The sequence below is a fragment of the Salminus brasiliensis genome, chromosome 20 (genome assembly GCF_030463535.1).
Source record: "Salminus brasiliensis chromosome 20, fSalBra1.hap2, whole genome shotgun sequence".
In the NCBI taxonomy this organism is placed as follows: Eukaryota; Metazoa; Chordata; class Actinopteri; order Characiformes; family Bryconidae; genus Salminus; species Salminus brasiliensis.
In genome coordinates, this window is record NC_132897.1 from 20630581 (window position 1) to 20658461 (window position 27881).

General features: G+C 42.9%; 1 protein-coding gene across 1 annotated transcript in view; it reads left to right on the forward strand.

The window, feature by feature from the left end:
- vcana (versican a) overlaps positions 1–27509 on the forward strand; it is a 42370-nt gene extending 14861 nt beyond the window's left edge. The window contains exons 8-15 of the mRNA XM_072664495.1: positions 1810–14631; positions 14745–14858; positions 14954–15067; positions 17384–17542; positions 18182–18264; positions 24272–24416; positions 24640–24822; positions 25797–27509. Of these exons, the coding sequence (XP_072520596.1) occupies positions 1810–14631; positions 14745–14858; positions 14954–15067; positions 17384–17542; positions 18182–18264; positions 24272–24416; positions 24640–24822; positions 25797–25942 (13766 nt within the window). The 3' untranslated portion in view covers positions 25943–27509. The remainder of the gene's footprint in view (positions 1–1809; positions 14632–14744; positions 14859–14953; positions 15068–17383; positions 17543–18181; positions 18265–24271; positions 24417–24639; positions 24823–25796) is intronic.
- The last annotated feature ends 372 nt before the right edge of the window (positions 27510–27881 follow it).

Here is a 27881-nt window from a genome sequence, read left to right on the forward strand (position 1 = left end):
ACCTGTACCACCAAACTACTTAAGTTATGTGGTGACTGGACTCTTGCCCTTAGAGAACTTGTCCTGTGAGGCAATGATTTGAACACAAGAGTGCATTTATGTCTGCTTTCAGCTGCCTGCAATACTCGCCCTTATGACTACACTGCAAGTCGTTTTATGTGACGCCTGCTTTAACAGATGAATAATTTGGCAACAGGGCTTTGGTCAGTGTTCAGTGCCTGGAGATTGAGCAATGTGGGGAAAAGCAAAGGAGACAGAGGGGAGGAGGTCCGTAAATCTGCCTTCCCAGACTCTGTAGCTCGAAACAGGTGTCTTCATCTGTAACCTCTGGCCCTGCAGGTGTTGCAGCACTCAACCACTAATCTGGCCAAAGCTAAAGCTTGTGGGAAATGCTGGTAACTGCGAGCTTTGAAACAGTATGTGGTGGAAATGTGCTTAATGTTTGGTGAATGACTAGTGGAATATGTATGTTATTAGATGTTATTAGGGTAAGGGAAATCACTAATAGATGATTATATAAAGAAGATAAATATGAGCTTGCTGTTTTGTTGGAGAAAGATTGTGCATGACTGTTGAGGACTTTTTTGAGGCTTCTTCCACTTCTGAATGATCTACTGACATCAGTTTGGTTTTTAAAGGATAGATCAGATCACTTGACATGTCATAGAGGCACTTGTTAATAGTCTTGGGTGTTTATTCCCAGAGAAGTGTCTCAAGGGATGCAGAAAAATGTTCCTGCCAGTAGCTTACATCTTTTTTCTCAATACTGTCACATAGGGTCTCAATACTGTCACAAACATTGGGTACAAAAGCCGAATCCCAAAGGTTCTCTCAAGCTCAGCCTTAGTGGCGTGATTCAGCATCAGATGTGTTTCCTGTACAGCTGATAAAGATGAGCAAGCAAGAATGAAGGCAGCATTCATCCTAAGCAACTGACCCCTGGGGACGAACTCTTAATCCTGCCATTGTGCTCACTCTGTCTGCTTGCTCCTGCTTTCAGTATTTGTCTATGTGGTCCTAGGTTAAGTTTATATACACTCTTAAAAATGAAGGTGCTACACAGGCTTCCATTTTTGGTTCCATAAAGTCAACTTTCCTCCTTGCTAAGTCAAAAATGGTCAGGTGATCAGATATTGGGAACATTTACCACATCCACAGCATAACTGGCTCCTTCCACTCATTCTACAGCAATAAAACTGGAGGTCACAGTGTTACTCCAGTCTGAGGGCACAGTATCAGATCTGTGAGTGTGAAGAACATTAGAAAGGTTCTGAGAAGCTTCACTTGACCTAAAGGTCCTTAACTAATTTGAAAGCCCCTGGGAACACATTTTGATAAATTGAATTTTTTTAGTTTAGAGGTGATGGCCGCCAGATGTAAGAGATGACGGGACACACTGGGCAACCTCTCCCCCAGTTGTGGATCAAGCTTTAGCTAGCCATGTTTAGCTTTAGGTTTAGCTTGCCAGGTTGCTCAGACTCAAAAAGAAGGTGGAGCCATGTTAGCTTTGTGATTGGTCAGTTATGCTGACACAAACAGATTTATTAGACTTTGAGGAGATATTTCTAAGACATACTAAGACTAATACGTTTACAATGGGGACCTAACTTCATTCGAAAGAAAACTTCCTGGGTGTTTTAAAGGTACTTTACACCCGCACATCTTTATGGAACCGAAAGTGGTTCTTCTGTGGCATTGCTCAAAGAACCCTGCATAGCACATTTATTTGTGAAAGTGTAGAAAAGAAAAAGGAAGACCAAAGCATGCTTCCAGTTAATCTGACTTCTTCTACTTTCCTATGTTGCACAGCTGACTTGGACTCCCTGCTTCATGTGGGCCAGATCCCTGTTATTCCAGAGGTACCTGATGAGCCCATTCCCTCCCCTGTGAATGGTGAGCCTATATTGGGCCATACATATTTTACTGATGACCTCGCTTCTCCTGATGTCACCACTACACCGGCACTCAGTTTTATAAATGGCATGACTGAGGTGAGCTTAGAGCCCTTGTTGGATGTTAAGAAGGAGCCAAGAGGAGATGTGTTCGAGAGGGTGTCACCCATAGTCCACAACCTCACACAACTAGAAGAAACCGAAAGAGAGACAACATCTCAGTTTGATTACTCACAGATAGAGGTTGACACAACACAGGATGAGTCACTTGCGTCAAGCCAAGGTGTAACCTCGAATGTTCTCTTCAGCACATTGGAGCCAACACTCAATTATGGCCAAGAACAAACTTTTGTAGAAGCCACCCCTCTCTCACATCTTGTGTCAGATCCTGAGGACAAGACACTCATTCATGAGGGAACCATTGTACCAAGTATGCCATTTGAGGCTACAACTATAAGAAGCTCCTCACTAAAACCACACCAGCCGCTGAAGGGATTAGAACCTTCCTCAGACACTTCTGTGGAGCAGAATGCAACAGTGCTGTCATCTACAGCAGACCCTGCCACTAGAGTAGTCACTACAGATCCTAACCAGGTGGACACAAGTGTGAAGGGTTCGTCCGAGACCCCACCACTTGGCTCAGAAACTGTAACTTCAAAGTCAGTAGACGGGACAGAGTCATCTGTTCCTGTCGAGCAAGGATCTGCAGATGACTCGAATTCTACACAAGTTCCTCAGGTTGAAACGGTGGAGACACATGGGGAGAATGGAACAAAATTGTCTGGCAGTTCCTCAACCATTGAAACTGTAGATAATGAAAAATTGACTGATCATACAGAGTTGACAACAAGCACAGAAAGGTCATCAGTTGCTTCCTTCACCAGTACAGCAGAGGTAGTCACAGTTAGCATCTCAAGGCATCAGACTACCAGCTCAGAGAGTAGTGGCACAACTGATTCGGGTGGCCAAACACTTGATTTCATTTCTACAAAGCCTGCTTCACTGTATGGTACAATGACAGAAACTGTGAAGTCCCAAACAGAAGCAACCATACTATCTACAGAACCATTGCAGGTTTCTGTTAGTGGTTTTTCAGGAGAAACATCAAGTATATATAACAAATCGACTGTGATACTAAATCCAGTGACAGTTACATTATCTACAGAAGAAAAAATGAATGATGGGCTGCTAGTTACAAGTCCAAAAGTTCAGACAGCCCCAGACTTTCCATTTTCTGACTTTGGTGGTTCAGGAGACCAGACCCAAGAGATGCCAGTCACAGAATCCATAACAGTTTCTCCACTGCACACTACTACTACTACTATTCCAACTGCAGCAGATCAGTACATCACTAAAACAGCTCCAACGGTTGATGGCACATCAGTCCAGATTGAGCATACTGAGTCTTCTTGGGGTACATTAATGGCATCTGCTTCAGAGAAAGTGGAAGCAAGTTCAGCGCTGCCCTTAACACATGGTGTCATATCTAAAGAGGAGACTATTGAGACACATAGCAAAGGGCCTCTTGAAATAACTGCTTCCAGTGTACCCCAGACATTTAGTAAAGTGATTACTCCACACACAACTGAGCAATTGGTGCACATAAATAATACCTCTGCTGTAAAAGAGGCTACTTTTCCACCAGCTCTTGCAACGTCAGAAGATACCTCAGGTGATCAGGTTTCTGAGCAGATTTCTACAACAGTATCACCTACAGTGGTTTACACCACAGTAGCGGGTGAACAAACTGTGACATCACTGAGACCCAAAGTCACAGAGACTGCGACCATCCAAACAGAAGCAACATCAGGGCCGGCAAGGGCATCAGAAGTGCCTATTATTGATGCCTCTGAAATAATCTTCACCTCAAAAGAAAGCACACAAGAGATAACTGATAAATTTACTGTGGAATCCATAGGAACAGTCTCTATGATGTTTAGTACAGGAGAAACAATAAGCCAAGCTACACCATCAAGTTCAGAGTCAGCTTTCCCCCTTCCTGAGTCAGAATGGTCAAGTGATCAGATATTTGGTACATCTACCACATCCAGAGCATCACTGGCTCATTCCACTTCCACAGCTGTAAATCTAGATGCCACAGTGTTACCCCAGGCTGAGGGCACAGTATTGAATGTCACATCAGCCAAACACCAGGAAACTACCACAACACTGAGTCCCATCACCAAATCTTTGACAGACAGAACAACAGTCTTATCAACAACAGATTACACAAAAGGAACAGAGAGTGGAAAGCCATATTCAACTATAACAAGTACTGATGTCACTTCAAGCTTGCTTCCTGCAACAGGGGATTCACAGTTTTCTGGTGACAAGGACTTCAATTTGTCCAGCACAACCCCCTTTGCCACAGTGCACAGTACATTTACAATTGAACAGGATATAAAAACCCCACAGGGCACAGAAACAACTTTAGGGAGTCGTTCTACTGCTACTCCACAATCAGTCACATCTGGCCATACTACAGTAATCCCAATAACAAGATCAAGCCATACAACAACAGAGTTTGACCGGTCTAGCACATCTGTAATGGAGGCAGTGGAAACCATTCATACTACAACTGAGTCACACAGCCTGAGCTATTCGACAGAAAAGACAACTGACTTCAGCCATCCTTCAAATGTATCGGCCCAAGCAGTTCACACTACAGTTGCATCAATCAGTGAGTCAGAAGACCATGTCAGCCATACTTCAACAGTTTCAGTGAGACCCATCTTCAGTACAGTGGAAAGCTCTAGTACTACGCACTCTACACCAGAGAAAACTAGACCTGGCCACACAACAACAGAATCCAGCCACAAATCACCAGCATCACCAGAACAGTTACTTATTAGTTCTACTTTTTTACCGCCTGAGGAAGGCTCAGGAGATAACATCACTGAGTTGCCTGTTGTTGTTCATCTGACACAATCGGTCACCCCATTCCAGACGGTTTCTCACAGAGTTGATGAAACAGTTTCTAAAGAATCTGAAGGAACTACTTCTACTTTGTTTTCAAGCTCAGGTGTTACTAGTCAAGCCCCTGAAGAGTCAGAAGAGTCAGATGAAGACAGTGCAGATGGTTCTGGAGATGTATCTAGTGCAACTGGTCTTGAATCAGGTCCTCCTTCACAAGCTTCATCAATGGAGTCTAACCGGTCTAGCACATCTGTAACGGAGGCAGTGGAAACCATTCATACTACAACTGAGTCACACAGCCTGAGCTATTCGACAGAAAAGACAACTGACTTCAGCCATCCTTCAAATGTATCGGCCCAAGCAGTTCACACTACAGTTGCATCAATCAGTGAGTCAGAAGACCATGTCAGCCATACTTCAACAGTATCAGTGAGACCCATCTTCAGTACAGTGGAAAGCTCTAGTACTATGCACTCTACACCAGAGACAACTAGACCTGGCCACACTACAACAGAATCCAGCCACAAATCACCAGCATCACCAGAACAGTTACTTATTAGTTCCACTTTTTTACCGTCTGAGGAAGGCTCAGGAGATAACATCACTGAGTTGCCTGTTGTTGTTCATCTGACACAATCGGTCATCCCATTCCAGACGGTTTCTCACAGAGTTGATGAAACAGTTTCTAAAGAATCTGAAGGAACTACTTCTACTTTGTTTTCAAGCTCAGGTGTTACTAGTCAAGCCCCTGAAGAGTCAGAAGAGTCAGATGAAGACAGTGCAGATGGTTCTGGAGATGTATCTAGTGCAATTGGTCTTGAATCAGGTCCTCCTTCACAAGCTTCATCAATGGAGTCTAACCGGTCTAGCACATCTGTAACGGAGGCAGTGGAAACCGTTCATACTACAACTGAGTCGCACAGCCTGAGCTATTCGACAGAAAAGACAACTGACTTCAGCCATCCTTCAACAATATCGGCCCAAGCAGTTCACACTACAGTTGCATCAATCAGTGAGTCAGAAGACCATGTCAGCCATACTTCAACAGTATCAGTGAGACCCATCTTCAGTACAGTGGAAAGCTCTAGTACTATGCACTCTACACCAGAGACAACTAGACCTGGTCACACTACAACAGAATCCAGCCACAAATCACCAGCATCACCAGAACAGTTACTTATTAGTTCCACTTTTTTACCGCCTGAGGAAGGCTCAGGAAATAACATCACTGAGTTGCCTGTTGTTGTTCATCTGACATCATCGGTCATCCCATTCCAGACGGTTTCTCACAGAGTTGATGAAACAGTTTCTAAAGAATCTGAAGGAACTACTTCTACTTTGTTTTCAAGCTCAGGTGTTACTAGTCAAGCCCCTGAAGAGTCAGAAGAGTCAGATGAAGACAGTGCAGATGGTTCTGGAGATGTATCTAGTGCAATTGGTCTTGAGTCAGGTCCTCCTTCACAAGCTTCATCAATGGAGTCTAACCGGTCTAGCACATCTGTAACGGAGGCAGTGGAAACCGTTCATACTACAACTGAGTCACACAGTCTGAGCTATTCGACAGAAAAGACAACTGACTTCAGCCATCCTTCAAATGTATCGGCCCAAGCAGTTCACACTACAGTTGCATCAATCAGTGAGTCAGAAGACCATGTCAGCCATACTTCAACAGTTTCAGTGAGACCCATCTTCAGTACAGTGGAAAGCTCTAGTACTACGCACTCTACACCAGAGAAAACTAGACCTGGCCACACAACAACAGAATCCAGCCACAAATCACCAGCATCACCAGAACAGTTACTTATTAGTTCTACTTTTTTACCGCCTGAGGAAGGCTCAGGAGATAACATCACTGAGTTGCCTGTTGTTGTTCATCTGACACCATCGGTCATCCCATTCCAGACGGTTTCTCACAGAGTTGATGAAACAGTTTCTAAAGAATCTGAAGGAACTACTTCTACTTTGTTTTCAAGCTCAGGTGTTACTAGTCAAGCCCCTGAAGAGTCAGAAGAGTCAGATGAAGACAGTGCAGATGGTTCTGGAGATGTATCTAGTGCAATTGGTCTTGAGTCAGGTCCTCCTTCACAAGCTTCATCAATGGAGTCTAACCGGTCTAGCACATCTGTAACGGAGGCAGTGGAAACCATTCAAACTACAACTGAGTCACACAGCCTGAGCTATTCGACAGAAAAGATAACTGACTTCAGCCATGCTTCAACAATATCGGCCCAAGCAGTTCACACTACAGTTGCATCAATCAGTGAGTCAGAAGACCATGTCAGCCATACTTCAACAGTTTCAGTGAGACCCATCTTCAGTACAATGGAAAGCTCTAGTACTACGCACTCTACACCAGAGAAAACTAGACCTGGTCACACTACAACAGAATCCAGCCACAAATCACCAGCATCACCAGAACAGTTACTTATTAGTTCCACTTTTTTACCGCCTGAGGAAGGCTCAGGAGATAACATCACTGAGTTGCCTGTTGTTCATTTGACACAATCGGTCATCCCATTCCAGACGGTTTCTCACAGAGTTGATGAAACAGTTTCTAAAGTATTTGAAGGAACTACTTCTACTTTGTTTTCAAGCTCAGTTGTTAGCCATACTACCCCTCAGTCATTCACTAGTCAAGCCCCTGAAGAGTCAGACAGTTCTGATGAAGAAAGTGCAGATGGTTCTGGAGATGTGTCTAGTACAGTTGGTCTTGAGTCACATTCACCTTCACAAACTCCATCAACAGAAGATGAGCCTCTCTCAAAGTCAGAGGCAGTTAATCAGACTGAGGGCACAATCCACACATCTTCTAATGAGACATCATCAGTTTTTCCCACCTCTGCTTTAACAGGTACAGCAACAGCTTTCACAGATGATAAGGATGGATTAAAGGACCAGGGTGCTGACATGCCTAAGACTGTTACATCACCAATGTCTGTCAAAGGCGATACAACATCAGATGATGGACAGAAAGACACCACCAGCAGCAGTTTACGTTTGATAACAGGTTTCTTTACAACTGCACCGCTAAAAAGTGATGAAGTCTCCAAAAAGCAAACCCTTGCGTCAACTGCAACTACTGTTCTTTTTCCATCAACCACAGCTAAAACATCAGTGGCCATGCATTCAACATCAGTTAGCACTGATGTAGAAACATCTGGAGACTCTGACACAGAGGAGGATCAGTTCTCTCCCCTACCTGAAGGATCTTCTGAGAAGGTATTAGAATTACCAACAACTGAAGCCAATGAAGAATTTTCTGTGAGAACCGATGAAGCAGAAATCAGTTACACAAAGAGCCCATTCGAGTACTCAAGTGTAGAAACAGCTACAGTTTCCACACAGCATTCCACTCAGCCTTCAACTTCAGAAATTGCAGCTTCATTTGTGGAGCTTGGTAGTTGTGACACTGAGGACACTACAGTTGAAAGGGGAGAGACTGAAGATGATGGGTCTGGTGATGCAGTATCCAGTAATGTACTTGAATCAAATCCTCCTTCTCTAAGTCCACCAACAGTAGATGTGACAGCATCACAAATAGTGCTAGTCATGGACACTGAGGGAACAGAGTCATCATCAGTTTTTTCCACCTCAGCTTTGAGCGCTTCGACAATTGCCTTCACCACTAGATCAGCGGATCACAGCGATTACATGTATTCAACTGCATCACCAACTTTTGTCAGTGGTGTCACCATATCAGATGTCAGAGTGGAAGAAACCACTATCAGCAGTTCACTTTCACCGTCAACTGATTCAGAAGCTGGTCACAGTGAAGTATCAAGTGTCACCAGCCCAGCTATAACAGGTGATGAACTCTCCGTGAAAGGAATCCTACAATCAACTTCAGTTGCTTCTCCTTCTCCATCAAGAACAGATCAAACTTCTGAATCTTACTATAGCACTACCATGCATTCAACATCACACACTGGTATCGAAGTGTCCGGGGCCTCAGACACAGAAGAATCCGCTGAAGAGATGTCGGAAACACCAACAACTAAAGCAACTATGGAATTTTCTGTGAGAACGGACGAGGCAGAAACCAGTGACGAAAGGAGCACGACTGATCATCTAGGAATGGAAAGTTCTACCCTTTCTACTTTGTTCAAGTCTGACTATACTTCAACAGTGTCTTCTAGTCCACTTCAGGGGCATTATATGACTTCGACTACAGAGGCTGGAAGTGGCGACGCAGAGGAAAATGAAGAGACTGGAGATGAAGGTTCGGGGGGTTTTCTAGAGTCAGGTGCTCCCTCACAGGTGCCATCAACAAAAGCTGCCAAAGAGGCAACATCTGTGCTTCCCACCTCAACTTTGACTGGGCCGGTAGTTGCCTCCACAAAGGAAGAGGAACTTACCACACATTTTACAGAGGATGGAGTTAGCATTGCCACTGCTGGCTCTAGAAGTTCCACTGTTGAAACAACATCCAGTGAAGATGCATCACAAACTGAAGTGGTCTCCAGTGCTACACAGTTTACAGTTGAGGGCACATCAGACAATTTAGAGATGTCTGTTTCTAAGCAGGATTCTTTGACCACCACTTTGCCTACAGCTAGTACCTTCACCACTCTGGATGGAGTCAACATCCACACATCCACACAGTCAGTGAGTTCTCCAACTCCCCAACTCTACCAACATATTACAGATCATCAAAGTACCACTGCTATCCCATCTGTTAGTGAAATCGAATCTAGCAGGCCTAGCATGAAGCCCCAAGAAACAAAACAGTCCACCAGCACTGTAATCTTTTTCACAGAAAATGAGGATGAACTCTTTTCACCATTTACAGATAGTATGAGAGACCATAGCACTAAAGCAGAGCATATTACCAAGGATGATGTGATCATTGATGCAGACACCGTTTCAGTGTCAGAGCTCTCATCACTTTTTGCCCCTACAATCATCACAGAGCAAGCTGCAGGTGTACCAGCAGTCACCATGACACTACAATCCTCCAGCATAATGACAGAGGAACCAGAAGGATCTGGGATGGACAGTCCTTTATATGTTGCTCCTTCAAAGGTCATGACTTCAGGGGTATTCACTTCTTCATATTCTGGTCAAACCATCCAGTATTCCACTCCGAGTACCCGAAACACAAGGTTCAGCACATTACATCACACTGATGTCACCCCCCATTCCAGCACCAGCACATACTTTCCTAGTCACACCACCTCATATCGTACTCACAGCACACATCAACCCACATTTACCACCACTCATCCAATCTCCACTACCACTCACCACAGCGAGGCCATTACCAAACCTAGTCATACGACCACAGAGCATCCTAAAACTACCTCACATTCAGTTTCTACCATGGCTAATGCTGGATTTAGTACCACACAGGCCACATTCAAGACTGATGAAACATTTACAGCAGAATCTACTCAAGCTGTTGTAACCACAAAGGATATGGGACCATCAACAACCTTGGAGGGAACTGTTTCTAAGTCAACAATGCTGTCAGCTTCATTCATTACATCCTTAGAAGAGGAAGGTTCTAGTGAAGGTTCTGACCTAGGAGTGCAAATGTCCACATCTACACACCCACCCCATCAAGTTTCATTGTTATTTGCTTCCACAAGTGTTTCGCCATTTGTTGATTTAACTCCATCCAAGGAAGACTCTACTGTAGAAGATGCTTCATCTGCAGCACCAGAATATGGAACTGTTCAGCCAGGTGAGAGCACTAGCTCTGGACAGAAAGCCGTTTCTTCAGTCTCCTATCTCATGAGCACTGCATCTTTGATCAAGGACACAGAGAAACCAACAGTGGACACTTTAGTTACTGACTCAGAAACGGGCAGTACTTCTGATACAGAGGGTCCTTCTACCGGTACATTTACTACAGTGTCTCCTGAGTCAGAAACCAGTGAGATATTGGACGATAATGGCACAGCTACATCTTTCGCTACCACCATGCAGCCTGAAATACAGACTAGTGACTCTCCATCTGTCTCATCTGATCAGGTGACAGATGAGGTAACAGCAGAGTCGGAACCAAGAAGCTCAGCAAGACCTTTGCTTGATTCAACCACATGGAAGACAGCAAGCCCATTATTATCATCAGTAGAGAAATCTTCGGGTGATGGGCCTATTACATTTTTAGGCCAAGAGTCAACAGCAGTTCCTCCCAAAGTGACCACAGCCCACAAATATTTGTCCACCGCTGATTCAGATATATTAGTGTCACCATCTAAAGTAACTGATGGAACCACACAGGAAAATGTGCAGTCTACTCCAGATGTGCCAAACGGACCAGACTTTTCAGATGGTTCAGAAGATAAGCTGTCTCCAATTACACATAGACCAGAACTCATAGACACATCTACTTTTAGTCCCATAGTTGAAGATCAAACATCTTTCTCTGAAACAACCACAGGTGTGTCAACAGAGTCAGACACGGATGCAACCTTTGATGGCACACCTGAACTTTTTGTTGTAGAGTCCAAACCAGTGTTTACTGGAACTGAGACCACCACACAGGTTGGGAGTAAGCTTGCCTTTGAGAGTGAAGCCCCAGAATCAAGCTCATCCATTACTCCCAGCAGCACAATCTCTCAGAGGCCAAGCATTTCGGAGACAGTGCCTTCAGAGATGTCTAGTTTGTCACCTACACAGCATTCCAGTATACTGTCTCTGGGCTCAGATTTCCCAGAAGGAAGCGGAGAACAGTTTGGCAACACTGATGACCAGACAGATCCATCCACAAGTCAGTCCACACCATATGATAGAGCCATACTGAGCTCCACACTATCTAGCAGTTTAGAAGGCAACAAAGAGCTGACTACTGCCTTTTCATCATCTGATACGATTCATACAGTAATTGAATCCACATCACCACTGTTACAGGACAATGGATCTGGTAGTGAGGAAGATGTGATTGAGAAGCAACAGGTAGTTGGCCAAATTGAGGAAGCTGTAACTCCTAGAACAGAGATACCTATTCAGGAGACCATAGCTTATTACACAGCATCACCAACTTCAGTGTCTATAGAGACTACTGAATCCGGCACCATCAAAGAGTATCGTGAGACCACCGCTACTGGAAAGTCTGAAGGAGTAGCAACAAGTGAAGCAACAACAGTCAAGTATGATGATGGTTCAGAAACAAGTAGTATTTCTGTTGTGCAGAGCTCTACTGACAGTGAAGTTGAAACAATGTCGCCCAAGACAATCACCATAGAAGTGTGGGGTTTTAATGGCACAACTAACAGCTTTGCAGAGTCTACAACAGCTGTGCAGGCTGCTGTGGCCACCACTGAGCGTGAGAGCCAGACTGATATAGAGACCACCACACAATCTGAACCTGAGAGTGAAACTGGCACTGATGAGGTAACAGCAGAGACCAAATCGTTTGGTACAACAACATGGAAGACATCAAGCCCATCATTATCATCCTTAGAAGGAAGCTCAGGGGATCAGACTACTGTATCTGGAAGCAAAACGGCCACAGTTCCCTCAGCATCAGCAATAATCACAGCATCTGTTCTGTCTAAAGCAACAGTTACATCTCAGCCTTCCACAGATACCCAGACAGAACAAGATTTCCAAACAACAACAATTTCCATGGTACCCGTGTCCACATCAGACAGTGAGAAGTCTAATCAACCTATTGGCACTGCAGCAGAAACGCTCCCATCTACAGAAGACATCCCAACAGCAGAAGGAGTTTCTTTAAATTTTTCAGATGGTTCAGAAGATAAGCTGTCTCCAATTACACATAGACCAGAACTCATAGACGCATCCACTTTTAGTCCCATAGTTGAAGATCAAACATCGTTCCTGGCTTTCTCTGAAACAACCATAGGTGTGTCAACAGAGTCAGACACTGATACAACCTTTGATGGCACACCTGAACTTTTTGTAGTAGAGTCCAAACCAGTGTTTACTGGAACTGAGACCACCACACAGGTTGAGAGTAAGCTTGCCTTTGAGAGTGAAGCCCCAGAATCAAGCTCAGCCATTACTCCCAGCAGCACAATCTCTCAGAGGCCAAGCATTTCGGAGACAGTGCCTTCAGAGATGTCTAGTTTGTCACCTACACAGCATTCCAGTATACTGTCTCTGGGCTCAGATTTCCCAGAAGGAAGCGGAGAACAGTTTGGCAACACTGATGACCAGACAGATCCATCCACAAGTCAGTCCACACCATATGATAGAGCCATACTGAGCTCCACACTATCTAGCAGTTTAGAAGGCAACAAAGAGCTGACTACTGCCTTTTCATCATCTGATACGATTCATACAGTAATTGAATCCACATCACCACTGTTACAGGACAATGGATCTGGTAGTGAGGAAGATGTGATTGAGAAGCAACAGGTTGTTGGCCAAATTGAGGAAGCTGTAAATCCTAGAACAGAGATACCTATTCAGGAGACCATGGCTTATTACACAGCATCACCAACTTCAGTGTCTATAGAGACTACTGAAACCGGCACCATCAAAGAGTATCGTGAGACCACCGCTACTGGAAAGTCTGAAGGAGTAGCAACAAGTGAAGCAACAACAGTCAAGTATGATGATGGTTCAGAAACAAGTAGTATTTCTGTTGTGCAGAGCTCTACTGACAGTGAAGTTGAAACGATGTCGCCCGAGACAATCACCAACGGAGTGTTGGGTCTTAATGGCACAACTAACAGCTTTGCAGAGTCTACAACAGCTGTGCAGGCTGCTGTGGCCACCACTGAGCGTGAGAGTGAAACTGCCACTGATGAGGTAACAGCAGAGACCGAATCGTTTGGTACAACAACATGGAAGACATCAAGCCCATCATTATCATCCTTAGAAGGAAGCTCAGGGGATCAGACTACTGAAACTGGAAGCAAAATGGCCACAGTTCCCTCAGCATCAGCAATAATCACAGCATCTGTTCTGTCTAAAGCAACAGTTCCAACCCAGCCTTCCACAGATACCCAGACAGAACAAGATTTCCAAACAACAACAATTTCCATGGTACCTGTGTCCACATCAGACAGTGAGAAGTCTAATCAACCTATTGGCACTGCAGCAGAAACGCTCCCATCTACAGAAGCCATCCCAACAGCAAAAGGAGTTTCTTTAAATTCTGAGGATACCTTGGCATCAAGTGCACCTACAACAGAGCAGACAGACACATCAACTTTTGGATCCACGGTTGAAGACGTTGATGGCACATCTGAATCACATATAGTAGAGTCCAGACCCGATTTCAGCAATACTACAAGCACCTCACAACTTGAGAGCATGACAGACTTTGAGAGCACCACACTACCTGAGAGCGAAACCTCAGAATCAAGCTCAGTCATTACTCCCTACAGTACAAGCGCTGAGAGCTCAAACATCTCAGACAGACAACACTCCACACCATATGACAATGTCCTAGAAGGAACCACACTGTCTGAAAATGAGGGCTCCACGATATCTAGTATTTTAGAAGACAGCAAAGAAGTGGGAACTTCCATTGTCCCATCATCCGAAGAGGTTCAGCCAGTCATTTTATCCTCAGGTACCTCAGCCCCACTGTTGCAGCATCATGCCTCAGAAACTGGGTCTGTTGGTGGGGAAACTGCGTCAGAGAACCTACAGGTAGTTGGCCGTATTGAGGAAGCCATATTTCCAGTCACTAAGATGCCTATTGAGGAGACTATGGATTACACATCATCACCCTCTGGAGCTCAGAAACACACCGATGCTGCTGCTTCGGTTGAAGATGTACTTGACCCAACGTTGGTTGAGGGCCTACCCCCTAATTCAGATGTGCAGAGTGCAACACCCACACCTAAAGTGCACACCGATCTTGGATACACAGTGATTGGGGAGACATTTGAAATTGAAGGTATAATACGTAAAACTTAAGTTGATCAATACATTATGAATATTTGGTATTTTTCAGTAATTATTCTCTGTACTTTTTATTGCTAACATGTCTTCTGCTTTTTTTATCTGTAGGTGTTCATTCATGCTCTAACAATTCATGCATGAATGGTGGCTCATGTGTAACAATGGGTAATACCCACACCTGCAGCTGTTCACCTGGATTCACTGGGGAGCAGTGTGAAATAGGTAGGCATTCTGCCTATTATTTTATTTGCTTAGTATTTTGATTACATAGTTTCTGTGTGTGTATCAATGCTCATTTTAATCTCATCCTATTTTAGACATTGACGAATGCCATGAAAACCCATGTCGCAATGGAGGTACCTGCGTGGATGGGCTGAACTCGTTTAGCTGTGTGTGCCTACCAAGCTACACTGGGGCTCTCTGTGAGCAAGGTAAGAAGCACAGTAATTAAATAATATGTCGAAATATGATCCAGTACAACTGCCATGTAACATAAAATAGCGTCTTGAATGCTAAAACCATTAAAAGTCCAGTAACCAAGCCGTGCAGAACATCATGTGCTGTACACTCCCAGCTAACATGTCCATGTTGGGCTCTTATGGGTAGTTGAGCTAGAGACCAGAAAGTTGTGGGCCCCATCTGGGTTGTACACTGCACATGGGGCCTAGATGGGGGCCATTTGAGAAAGCCAACTGGGTTCCAATAACAAAGTATATACAAATTCACTCACACCCAAACCTAGCCCACTTTCAACCCATGTGAGCCCCAAATGTGCATGTCGGCCGAGTTGTATATCAGGGGTGGGCAATTTCATTCCTGGAAAGCCAGATTTCTGCACAAGTTTGTGCTGTTCCTGCTCAAACACACCTGATGTTCAACTCAGCTGTTAATGACCAGGTTTTAGGTCTGTTTGGTTCAGAGGGACTGAGAGGTTCTTATCATTATCAGAGACCAGTAGACAGGCCAACCGACAGATACAATGATGTTGCCATATTTATATATATTTAAAATTTTCCATTATTTGACCTTATATGATGTATTGTAGCCTGTCTTTTAATACTCTGTGAAGAAAAGCTCATTTTGGGGTGTTGTGTTTTGTATGTTGATGACCATTGATCTTATTCACTGCCTCAGTGAATGGGATGGGACAGGGGGCCATGTGTTAGCATTATTATGATTTTCCACGCTAAAAGACCAGATAGTCATTAAATCTTGAGCATTTAACAGCCATGCAGCAGTGTTTAATACAAAATCATTTTACAGCCTCATTTTATAGCAGCTCTCCAGATTTATTCGCAGTCATTTGAAATTCAAAACAGACATTTAAGTAACACACATTTACTTTGGATATTAGAGTTTGCATCAATAACACAGGCATTAGGTCCACTTATCACAACCCCTCCCGTCTTCCCATTTCAAGCGGGGTGATTCAGATCGAGTGTAGGACAGCTTAAAACACAGCTGTTTTCTCAGACTCTTAATGCCAAAAGGGAAACAACAGAACCACTAAAAGCTGTGAAACAACTATTTATACTTTAAGAATGGACCAGAGCACAGGCCAAAAAGAAGAGGCATTATCAGCGTTAATCAGCGTTGTTTTTTTAGCATTAGCAGATTATTAGCTTCAGTACACTTCAAAATGGACTTTTAAAACCACTGGTAAATGTTTCTTAATAAAGCTCACATACTGTATATTATTGTCTTTTACTGGAATGAAAGCTTGGCTTTGCAGAGGTTCTCCTTCAGCATCTTTCCCAAGAGGTTTGATGATTAAGTGCTAGTCATTAGCCTCTCTGCCAGGGCTAGTCTGCTCCAACCCAGGCCATGTTAAACAATATATCCGAGACTGAAACAGTGCAGCTTAGGGCTGATCCAGAAACAATGATTAATTAAACATGGTTCATTTCTGGAGGGATGTTTTCATAGCTGTTTTCATAGTTTATTTTCATTCATTTTCAACTGCCATATTACGACTATATAGACAAAAGTATCTGGACACCTGCCCATTCATCGTTTCTTTCAAACTCAAGGGAGTTACAAAGAGTTTGTGTTAATGGGGAAAGGGAGGTTTTCTAGTAGTCTTTGGAGGCCTTGTCTATTGCGCCTTGTTGTGAGAATTTGATTGCATTCAGCAATAAGAGCCTTTGTGACGCCAGGATGTTGGATGCTTACCGCCCCACTTCATCCCTATCTTCACAGCTCATCCCACTTGAATGGAGCACCATCGTTCCAGAGAACACAGTTTCACTGCACCACAGCTCAGTGCTGAGGGACTTTATACCCCTCTATCCCATGCCTGGCATTAGGCATGGTTAATGTTTATCTGCTCCAGAGAGTCCTAATCTATTGGCAGTACTTCTTCTGCAGGGTCTAGACAAGCTGTGTTAGACATGTAGTGTATTATGGATCCTGATCTCATGCTCACCAATCTCACTGAATTGGTTTGCAGTTAAGTAGGAGGGAGGATGAAAGAGAGATAAAATCAGCAGCCCTCAGGTGGAGCATTGTAAGAGGGAAGACCTTCAAAGATCAAGACGTTCTCACACAAAGCATGCTGTCAGATTTATGGTACTCCTACCAGTTTACTCTAGAAAGATAAGGCCATAAAACATTTTAGGAAAGAGATAATACCTAGAGTCAATCACCATTCTCAGTTGACTTGGAACTCGTTTGAGAAAGCATGTGACCTACTTAAAGTCTTCTTTCTACAGAAGTTAAACTTTCCTCTCATTTCCTCTCTTCTGCAGATACAGAAACGTGCAGCTATGGCTGGCACAAGTTCCAGGGGCACTGCTACAAGTACTTCCCCCACAGGCGCACCTGGGATGCAGCCGAGCGTGAGTGTCGCCTTCAGGGGGCTCACCTTACCAGCATTCTGTCCCATGAAGAGCAGGACTTTATCAACCGTAAGTGCTTGAGTTTAAAGGGCTTTCCATGAGTGGATGTGGTCTGTGAACTTTTAATTGTCCAGATTTAATGCTGCTAATATGGCAATGCTAATAAATAACAGACCACACTGTTTCGTACACCATCTGAATGTCAGCTGCCCTTTACATGGTGTGAGCAAATGAACCAATAGCAGTGATTCTCAATGACTTTACCCAGGCTGGCTAAAGAACCCACTCTTTTTCTTTACAGTTTGGAAATACAATTATCGGCATATATTATAAATGCCAATGTTATTGGCCTTGGCTAACCTGTTACGATTTTAGTACCTAAAAAAAAAAAAATGAACCCTGTAACCTATATGCCTTGCAAGACTTTCTCCAGTCCAAGTCTCCAGACAGTTTGGAGTAGTAGGAAGCTCTGCCAGACGGTTAAGAAAATAGGCTAATGGAGGTTGCTCAGGGCAGTTACGGAATAGAGAGGTGAAGTTTATAGCCACATGTTTTCACCACTCCACTAGAATGGAGCACAGCTTTCTTGGGCCTGAGAAACAGGAAGTGTACTGTGCATGCTAAAACTGCCCTTTTATTTTTAAGACTGAGCAGGCTCACCTAATATGGCAGCAGAATTAACCTACGTGCTCTGTTTTATCCCCGCAGGACTTGGCCACGACTACCAGTGGATCGGCCTGAATGATAAGATGTTTGAAAACGATTTCGGATGGACAGATGGCCGTGTTGTGGTAAGAGACGTCACTAAGATTTATGTCTTTCTCTTCCCAGACAATTCTGGAGATCTTTGAGGAATGATGGCCACTTTTGGATGGTGCCTTGCGGCTTATCTATGAACGCTCAAATTGTTAACAAACTCTCTAGAGAAACTCCCTAGTGTTAGAATTCCCCTTTGTGCTGAGGGTAATGTTAGGTTAAGGCACACATAACCTAAGATATCATAGAAAGGACACAAAAGACACAGAGGACATCTTCAAAGTGTTCCAGTGTTCCCACTCTAATTCAAAATGCACAAACAGGATTAGCGTCTCTTACGATGTCCGCTGCTTTTTATCAGTGTATCTCTGTGTATGTACGCAGAAAAGTGTGTGTGTGTGTGTGTGTGGGGGGGGGGGGGGTGTAGGCTTGCAAGGCGCGCCTCAATTGTTCTTTGAGCTGTTCCTCCAGCGCACAGGAAAGTGGCTAATTACTGCTTTGGGTCGTTTGGTGCCGATTGGGCTATCACTTCAAAGACGCAGGCTGCAGCCGGGGGATGGGGAAGAGAGAAAGGCCTTAGGGGGCAGGAGATAAGCGGTGTTCATCTGTGGAGGTCCGTTCCCAGCTGAGAGATTAAAATAAACCTGCGAATGAGCGAAGGGGGAGGAAGCTGACAGGTGCGGACAGGTAGCGGCTCTGTTCAGGAAACGGAGAGGAACCAGCCATACAGATGGGCAGCACCTGGGACTGCACACAGCAGTGAAGGATAAGGCCTTGAGGGGTGTGAGTGTGTCTGAGTGACTGTTTTTGTGTGTGTGTGTGATAGTGATGGGGGTTAGATGAGTGTGATGTGCTCTGAACTACATTACTCCTGTGCAAAAGTAGGGGGGGTTATTGAGAACCCTGTTTTATTATTTTTTTTGTGTGGACAAGCATAACAGCTTTTTAACCAAACATTAAACTCATCAACTCACATTACAAATATTAAAATCATCTCTGTGATCTATCTGACCTGAGCATCATGCTTTTTTTCTTTCCAAATCTGAGATTTGAAGCTGTGTTAAACATTTAGAATTATGGCCTGCTGTTTGAACAGCACAGTGCTGTTGTAAACATGTACTTACAGCTTTGTGCTGTATTTAGGTCTACTTTGGCCATTATGCATCAGAATTTGGGGTACTGTGAGGTATTAGTGCCAATATTATCAAAATATCTTCATGTGTTTATGAGGCCAATAAACACATTTGGGACAATGTACACTGTATAGACAAAAGTACTGGAACACCCGCTCAATAATTGTTTCTTACGAAATCAAGTGTATTAAAAGTCCCTGCTCTTGTTGGAGTAACTGTCTTCACTGTCCTACTAGATGTTGGAGCATTGCTGTGAAGATTTAATTGCATTCAGCCACTGTTTGTGCATTTGCACATCTGTATCAGCAGTGGGTGCAATTTAAAGTAGCTGAATGCATTCCTTAGAAGGGGTATCCACAAATATTTGGACATGTAATTATGTTTAGATATTGTTATAAAATATTATAAAATATAAATGTAGCCTTTTAACTGGTTTAGAAACCGAGGTATTAACGTCGGATATGTGTGGATAAGGTCTTAGATATTTGGGGAGATATATATGTGAAGCTGTTTGTCTGGGCAGTAAACATTTATTAGACATTCACATTAGAATAAATATAAATAAACAAAACTAGTTATTTTAAATGAATTTTTTTGCTTTTTTTGCTGTTGTTTCTTTGGATTGAAACAACAGTCCCTCACAACAGTTAAGGGGTATGTATGCGTGTGCATACATGAGTATAGGCAGGGAGGTGCAGTGGCTGTGAGAGTGTTTGTGCGAATTAGGATGTCATTAAGGTTGTCATGAGAGTAAAAACTGTATCATTACAGAAGGCCTGCAGGAAACAGGGGGTAGCCTGTAGAATAGTGTAATAACAGGACACGTGGCAAAGTGGTCTGAACGGCTTTGAAGTACCAGTCGCAATCCACAGTGCTGCTGAGAGATGGCAGCCATGAGCAGTGTGTTCTCATACAGGGAGCATTCCAAAGACAAGAGACCCTCAGCTGTTCAGCTAAATTGCTTCAGCTGTTAAGTACTGATTGACTAGATAGGGGGTGTCCATTTCTGACATCCTTTGGAGATGAAATCTCACACAATTCACAATTCAGTTTTTGTCAGAATTATTTTAAACATGAATATATGAATATATACACAGTCATTTCAGCCAGCACTGGTTTAGAAAGAACTCCCACTCAGCCCAGTCAGCTCCACTGACCATATAGGAGCACATTGTATTTCTATATAATTACAGACTGTAGCCCATCTGTTTCTCTACATACCTTGTAAACCTCCTTTCACCCTGTCCTTCAATGGTCAGGACCCCACAGGACCATCTCAGTGTCACTGCAGTGCTCAGAATGACCACCACCCAAATAATACCTACTTTTTGGTGGTGGTCATTCTGAGCACTGCAGTGACACTGAGATGGTGGTGGTGTGTCAATGTGTGTTGTGCCGGTACGAGGGGATAAGACACGGATAGAAGCTCATCTGTTGCTGCACAGTTTGTGTTGGTCATCCTCTAGTCCTTCATCAGTGCTCACAGGACCCTGCTGCCCACAGAATTCTGTTGGCTGGATATTTCTGGTAGGTGCAGGTTCAGCAGTGACGCTGAGGTGTTTAAAAACTGCAGCAGCATTGCTGTATCTGAGCCACTCGTACCAGCGCAACACACACTACTGACACACCACCACCATGTCAGTGTCACTGCAGTACTGAGAATGACCCACAACCCAAATACTACCTCCTCTGTAGTGGTCCTAAGGAGGATGGACTGAAACAAATGGACTGTTATTATAGAACTACTAGTATCCGTCATTACAGAGAACACAGTTCCACTGCTCCACAGCTCAGTGCTGAGGAGCTTTATGCTCCTCTAGCCCATGCCTGGCATTAGACATGATGCCAACACGTTCATGCCCATTTGCACATATGTCAGCAATGGATACAGCTTGAAGTAGCTGAATGCATTCATTGGAATGTCTGCAAACATTTGGACATATAGTGCCATTAGTGTACATGTTCTCCACCCTTTATTTAATGTTAACAGAATGCGACTGATTGCGTTGCCAGATCAGCATCTACCGTAGCCACCAGTTTGACACATTCTTGGCAACACCCACAACAGTGCAATATTTCGATACACTCTCTTGCCGTTCTACTGTATGAGCAGAATATGGGGCAAAGTCACACCCATAGTGTAACAGCCCTACAGAATAACATCCACTTTGACTATAAGCAGCAAAATCAACTCAAGCCTAAGTCGTAAACACTCCATTTATTTACATCTAAAGAGAGGCAAGGCTGGTGACATCATACTTGGGCATCGAGGTGCTCCATGGGAGGGGACAAGGAAAGAAAGGAAACTGAAAGAAAGGAAATGTGCTGGACCCTGTAAAGAGTTACAGCACGTCCCCTGGAAGTACCACGCAGCCTGAGCGATCGTCCGCCATCGCTCTGTGTGGAGTTCATCATCTGGTGTTGCTAGTATACAGGGATGACATTTATTGTGGGCTTTAGCCAGTGACTGTGGCCAGCTGGCTGTTTGGTAGAAGGGGCCACAGATTGGGAGAGCTGATCAGAGAGTCTTATAAGTTTGATTATAGCCTAGTACTGTTTGTGTACCTTGCTAAGCTCAGATTCTCACTGGCTGTACTGTCTCCAGACTAGGTGGGTGATGTATCTCACAGACCTCAAGTTAGAGTTCAGTGTATATAGTAGCACAGAATCATCACTACTGTTCTGTACAATCCAGGCCTGAAGAACCCTCATCGCTGCATCAAGAAGTTCCACATGATGTGCCTTCTTTAGTTCTGGAGTTGTGTTGTCTCTGACACATTGAATTCGCATAATCTTTTTTTATTATTTCACATGAATATGAAGCACATACTGGCCTTCTCTTGTTACAGAGACCATTTTAGATACTTTTGAGATACAGTACACTCTTAAGGGTTCTTTGAGCGATGCCATAGAATAATCACTTTTAGTTCCATATAGAATTGTGTGAATAGGGTGAAGAACCTTTACGTTGGTAAATAAACTACTACTAATTCTACTATAAAAAAGGCATTGCTCAAAGAACCATTTGTAGCACCTTTATTTTAAAGAGTGTATATTGCAATTTGAAATTTGAAAATTGAAATTTCTTAACTCCCAGGCCTATAAAGTTGCCGTTAAATTGCAATAGTTTATTCAGTGTGGTTTATAATCACTGGTAAAGTATCAAAACTTTTGTTCATTCCCTAGTCCCTACAGTCCTGTTCTGAATTCACTGAATTTGTGACATCACAAAATCCAACACACTTACATATCCATCTTTTAGGTCCAAAGTCGTTTAACCCCACCCATTCACACTGAACATATGAGGAGTGTCACAACCTGAAATGCCTTATGAATGAGGTACAATGTGCCTTAAAGGCACAGCCAGCTTATTTCTGGGACTGGGAAATACTCATGGAAAATGTAAGCTGTGGGACTATAGGGACATAGACCCTGTATGGAATGAGGCCTTTAATGCTAACAAATATTCAAGTGTGCATAGCACACTGCCTCTAGTGATACTTCAGTTTAAGTGACATTTAGGTGAGGAGGTACACAGCTCCTCCTCGTGGACTCTGATGTGCACTACTACTACCACCACACCATTTCTTGTTGTCCTTGCTAAGAAATGATTATTGCTGTTCTCCACGTTTTACATCATTAGTGATTCATAAGCTTCTTTGTAATGCTTTTAGTGTCAGCTTAATGAACCCATAAGAGAGATGAATAAGCCAGCAGTCGAAGTGCATTCTCACATCATTCAAAAGATGCATTACCGTCAGCAAGCTGTTGACTGCCAAAGCACCAATCTTTTTACTCTCAGAGCAGCTTTCAGAAATCCCGGCCACCAGTATTTTTCCACTGCTCATCAGCAGGGGACAGGGTTAAAAGTGAAGTCTATTAGCATCAGGCGTTAAGACCAATCTGTGGGATGGGGCATTTTAATAACTGTATATATTAGACATAAATATCCATTTTCTGTGCTACTACACTGCTCACTGCACTTTTCCATGTTGCAAAGACGCAATACTGTTGCAGCTATATTCACTGTCAGGATGCTACACATTCTGCTGATCAGTATTGTCCATCACAGCTAGGTAACTGTCAGTTGGATATGTGGTGGTAATTTTGATTACTCCAGCTATACTGAATATGAATATGCAATTAACCCTAAAATATCTGGGTCTATAAGAAAAACGTTTGAGATGTGAACCTAATAACCTGGACCCAGTCACACCCCTGGTGCCAAAGATGAAACATACCAAGCCAGATAATTATGTCAATTAAAAATAGATTTTGCTTACTTTATTTTAAGATTACGTCATGAGACTAGATGTATAATCAACTAGCCTTCATTAACTTTGGTCGCCATAATCTTATTTAGACAGAAAACCTAATTACACTTACTTACACTTACTATGTATATATATACTATACATTTTATTATATACACTGTACGTATTTAACAGATCTCCTAGAAATGAAAGAAATTAGTTGTGCAGTTTTAAAAGCTCTTTACTATGAAAGAACAATAAAATATGTAAAAAAAACTTTACAACAGTACAATGTTTTGTTAGCTATAAATCTTTTTTTTAGAGTTTTTAGAGTATCGTTATGACATCAGATTCTTCAAACCAATACAATTTTTACTGGTTTTAAGATTATGAGTACATTACAGCATAATGTATTTTTCTCATTATAAAAATGTAGTCAAATTAAGTGATATTTTCGGACAGGTTGATTTTTTGTATAGAACCACCTGAGCTCTAAAATAATCCTCCGGTAACACTGTGTGCACGGATTGGCATTAAGCAAAAGGGTCATTCTTTTGACATGACTTTATAAAGGGGAGTGACTGCTTTTAAGTCATGCAGAAAAAAGTGATGCTTGCTCTACCCAGCACTCAACTACTTGTATTCTTTTCTTGCAGCAATATGAGAACTGGAGACCCAATCAGCCTGACAGCTTCTTCTCTTCTGGAGAGGACTGTGTGGTGATGATCTGGCACGAGGATGGTCAGTGGAACGATGTTCCCTGCAACTATCATCTAACTTTTACCTGCAAGAAGGGCACAGGTGAGGATGTAAAGGAAATATCTAAGACTCTGCTTATATACAACTCTATATGTACAAGAATATGGAAAACAAGCACTTCAAATAACCACTTGAGTTCTTCAGAAGTGCTGGATCTCCATGTCTTGGGGAAAAATGCAGAAGTGAACACCCTAATGTTAAAACTACATATGTTCAAATGATTATTAAGCTTATTTCCCTACTTTCTGTTCTCCCCTGCTTACAGTGTCATGCAGTCAGCCTCCGCTGGTGCAGAATGCTCGCACCTTTGGGCAGATGCGGCCGCGCTATGAGATCAACTCATTAATCAGGTACCAGTGCATGGACGGCTTCATCCAGAGGCACATACCCACCATTCGCTGCAGAGGAGACGGCTCATGGGACCTGCCCAAAATCTCCTGCATGACCCGTAAGTTCTATAAAATAAGCGTCCTGTAAACCTCAAATCCATACTTCAGGTTGCTAGTGACCTGCGATAAAAGTAGATGAATGCACTAACACACTAACTAACTATTTTTGAACATAGCGTATATGGACATTGGCTAATGTAATGGCTTATTTTGGATCGAATACTGTACTTATATTATCCCATATAATACTGCGCTCTTGTGATATAAAGCCCAGTCATTATTGGGTATACACAAATATAGGAATTCTGGGCTGAATATAGATACACTGTATGTACAAAGGATTCCAGACCCTCCTTTTAATGAGTTCAGCTACTTAACCGCGTACCCATTACTGACCCAGCTTATTTAATCACCATAGAAAAGCATTGCCAGTATAACAGGACACTCTGGAGCAGCCATGCATAAGACTGAAGTCACCATGCCCAATGCCATCCGGTAGATAGAGGGGTATATTGCCATTCTCTGGAATGGCCATGCTGTGTAGTCTGAGGCTAGGTTTAATACCTGTCTGGGAAACCGGCCCTTTGTTTCATAACGTAATGTCGTTGGTGTTGATACATTAATTTTTATAAAATGTCAAAATTTTGATTGCATCTAACTGGACTGGCATTGCACAAAATAAGTATCTGTAAATGATGTGCCAGTATTGATGTGATACAGATATCACTGTGCATTTCCCTGACAGCAAATGAGTAAATAACTTCATCCAAATCTAGGAACCAGAACACAGCCACGACTGGCACAGATAGAAAAGCTGAAAGGACATTTCACATGGTTGGCTGGAGTTGAGATTAGGGATCACATGTGGCCAACAATCTTAAATGTGGCTGCTACAGCTGGGCCAGTTTTGGTGTTATGGTAGAGCACAGTGATAAAAACAGAAGTCCACATCAATAATGAAGGTCTTGCTAACCTGCTTTTAGAAAACATTTTGCAGTCAAACCTAAAACATGTTCCTTCGCTTCCTTTGCAGCCTCCAGCTACCAGAGAGCGTACAGCCGGAGGTATCAGAACATAAGAAGCTACAGCAACCATCGGAGGAGATCTGCAGAGAAACCCGATTCACCCCAGAAACACCATCACCGCCACGCTTTCAAAGGCAGCCGGACCAAACACTAGACCTACTCGCTACGACAGTGTGGTCCCAGCGACGAGTTTCTTCTTCGAGGGATCACTACAAGAGCTTTTTCACTTACCACATGATGGACCTTCATGTGATTTGAACGATCATAGATGCATACATATATATGGAAACAGGACAAGGACAAAGATCTGAGGTTTAGATACTGGAATCAATGCAGTGCCTTTTCAGTATTTTAAGAGCAAAAAAAAAAAAAAAAGTATTCTTAGCTGAGCTCTGGAAGAAAAAGAAAAAAAACTCAGTATTTCTGCTGGATGACTGATTCTTTTTTAGAGAATTTACAAACAGCCTTTCTACTTCTGCTTAGGACCACACAGTGCCTTCTTTGTCAAGTGCAGAGCACTTAAATGCAGAACCAGCTCGTAGATTTGCAAGAGCCATAGAGATCAGAGACGATGTGCTCATCAATGCCAGCACCATACAAAGAACTTTGAGCCAGAAAATGTCCCAGCACACATCTCCAAGCTTGCTGTGGTTCCATGTTTTCGTACGGATGATGTGGGAGAGTTTTTCAGGTCTACAAGAACGAGAACCATCCTGAGGCTGCACTCTCAAGACTTAATGAGGACATTTTAAAAAGTAACAAAAGATATGGAGATGGTCAGTGTGTTGTTTTGGGGGGTGGAGAAGATTCTAACAGCATATTGCAGTAACTGTAGTTGGACTTGAGCTTTGATTCCTGGTCCAGAAGTGATGCACGCTACAAGAAAACTCATCCAAAAGAACACTTAAGTGCCTTGACCAAGGCAGCATAGTCAAGACTGTTCTAAGGCCAATTGGAGTCATCTTGGTTTACAACACAAAGACAAAGGTTTCACTCACATTTAACTCCTTCAGTTTTAACCCTCGTAATCCTTCTTTTTAATCCTTAGAAGAGCTACCGTGCTCCAAGCTTTCCCTGCTTTCGTGACGTCTTTAGTAGATGATGTAAAACTACTTTTTAAGAGAATGTACTTTGTGAATTGCTCAACAAGACTTGAACCAAATGCCTTTTTAACAGCATGCATGTAATTTATTATTATTATTTTTTTCAAGCTGCTCTTCGTCTTCTTGTGGTTGGGTTGCAGTTAAAATGCAACATCTTGGAGATTTAACACGTCCTGGCAATGTAGATTCGTGTGGAGGACTGTCACCGACAAACGACCTGTGACTGATAGGATTTTCGCTACTCAGACACACAGAGGAAATGGAAACCGACACAACATTTGGGGTGTTTTTTTTTTGATGGACTATGTAGAATCCACCAAATCTATCAGCCAGCACAGCTTTGCTTCACAGAATAACGGAATAGCTCACTGCTCATTTTCATAATCAAGGTCAGCCTTATGTTCATCCCAAGTGTTTTCAAGTTTTTTTTTTTTTTTTTTTTTGTGTTTTGTTCATTGTGTTTACTCGAAAATGCACATATCTTTTTATATTTATAGTATAACATGTTTATTGTATAATGTGAATGTCTGGGGTTGTGTGTGGAAAAAAACAATTGTAAGGAAAGTTGCTTTTTATACCATGTGTCACCAAAGAGAAAAAGAAAGTTTATTCCATTCATCTACGACTCTGGGTCTTCTTCTGTCATAGGATTGGTGCATAATGAGGAAAATGAGGTTACTGTAGGTGATATCAGTAACGGTTTGGCCTAAAAGGTCCCTACATTTTTGGGGGTGAAGTGATTTGCAAAGCTCAAAACTACAGTGAGTACAATGTGGTTCTGTCTTGATTCAGTACATTTTTGAATATAGCAAAGAAATGAGTCCCAGAATATGGTAACCTCTTAACGCAGCAAGGCTTATTACACACTAAGACTTGTTATTCAGTAACTACGTGGACGTCTGTACAAACTGATGGGGCTTTTCTTTGGTAATATAGGTTTGTAATAATACTTTCAGCCCACTGGCGGTCCATAGGCTGTTTAAGGTATAA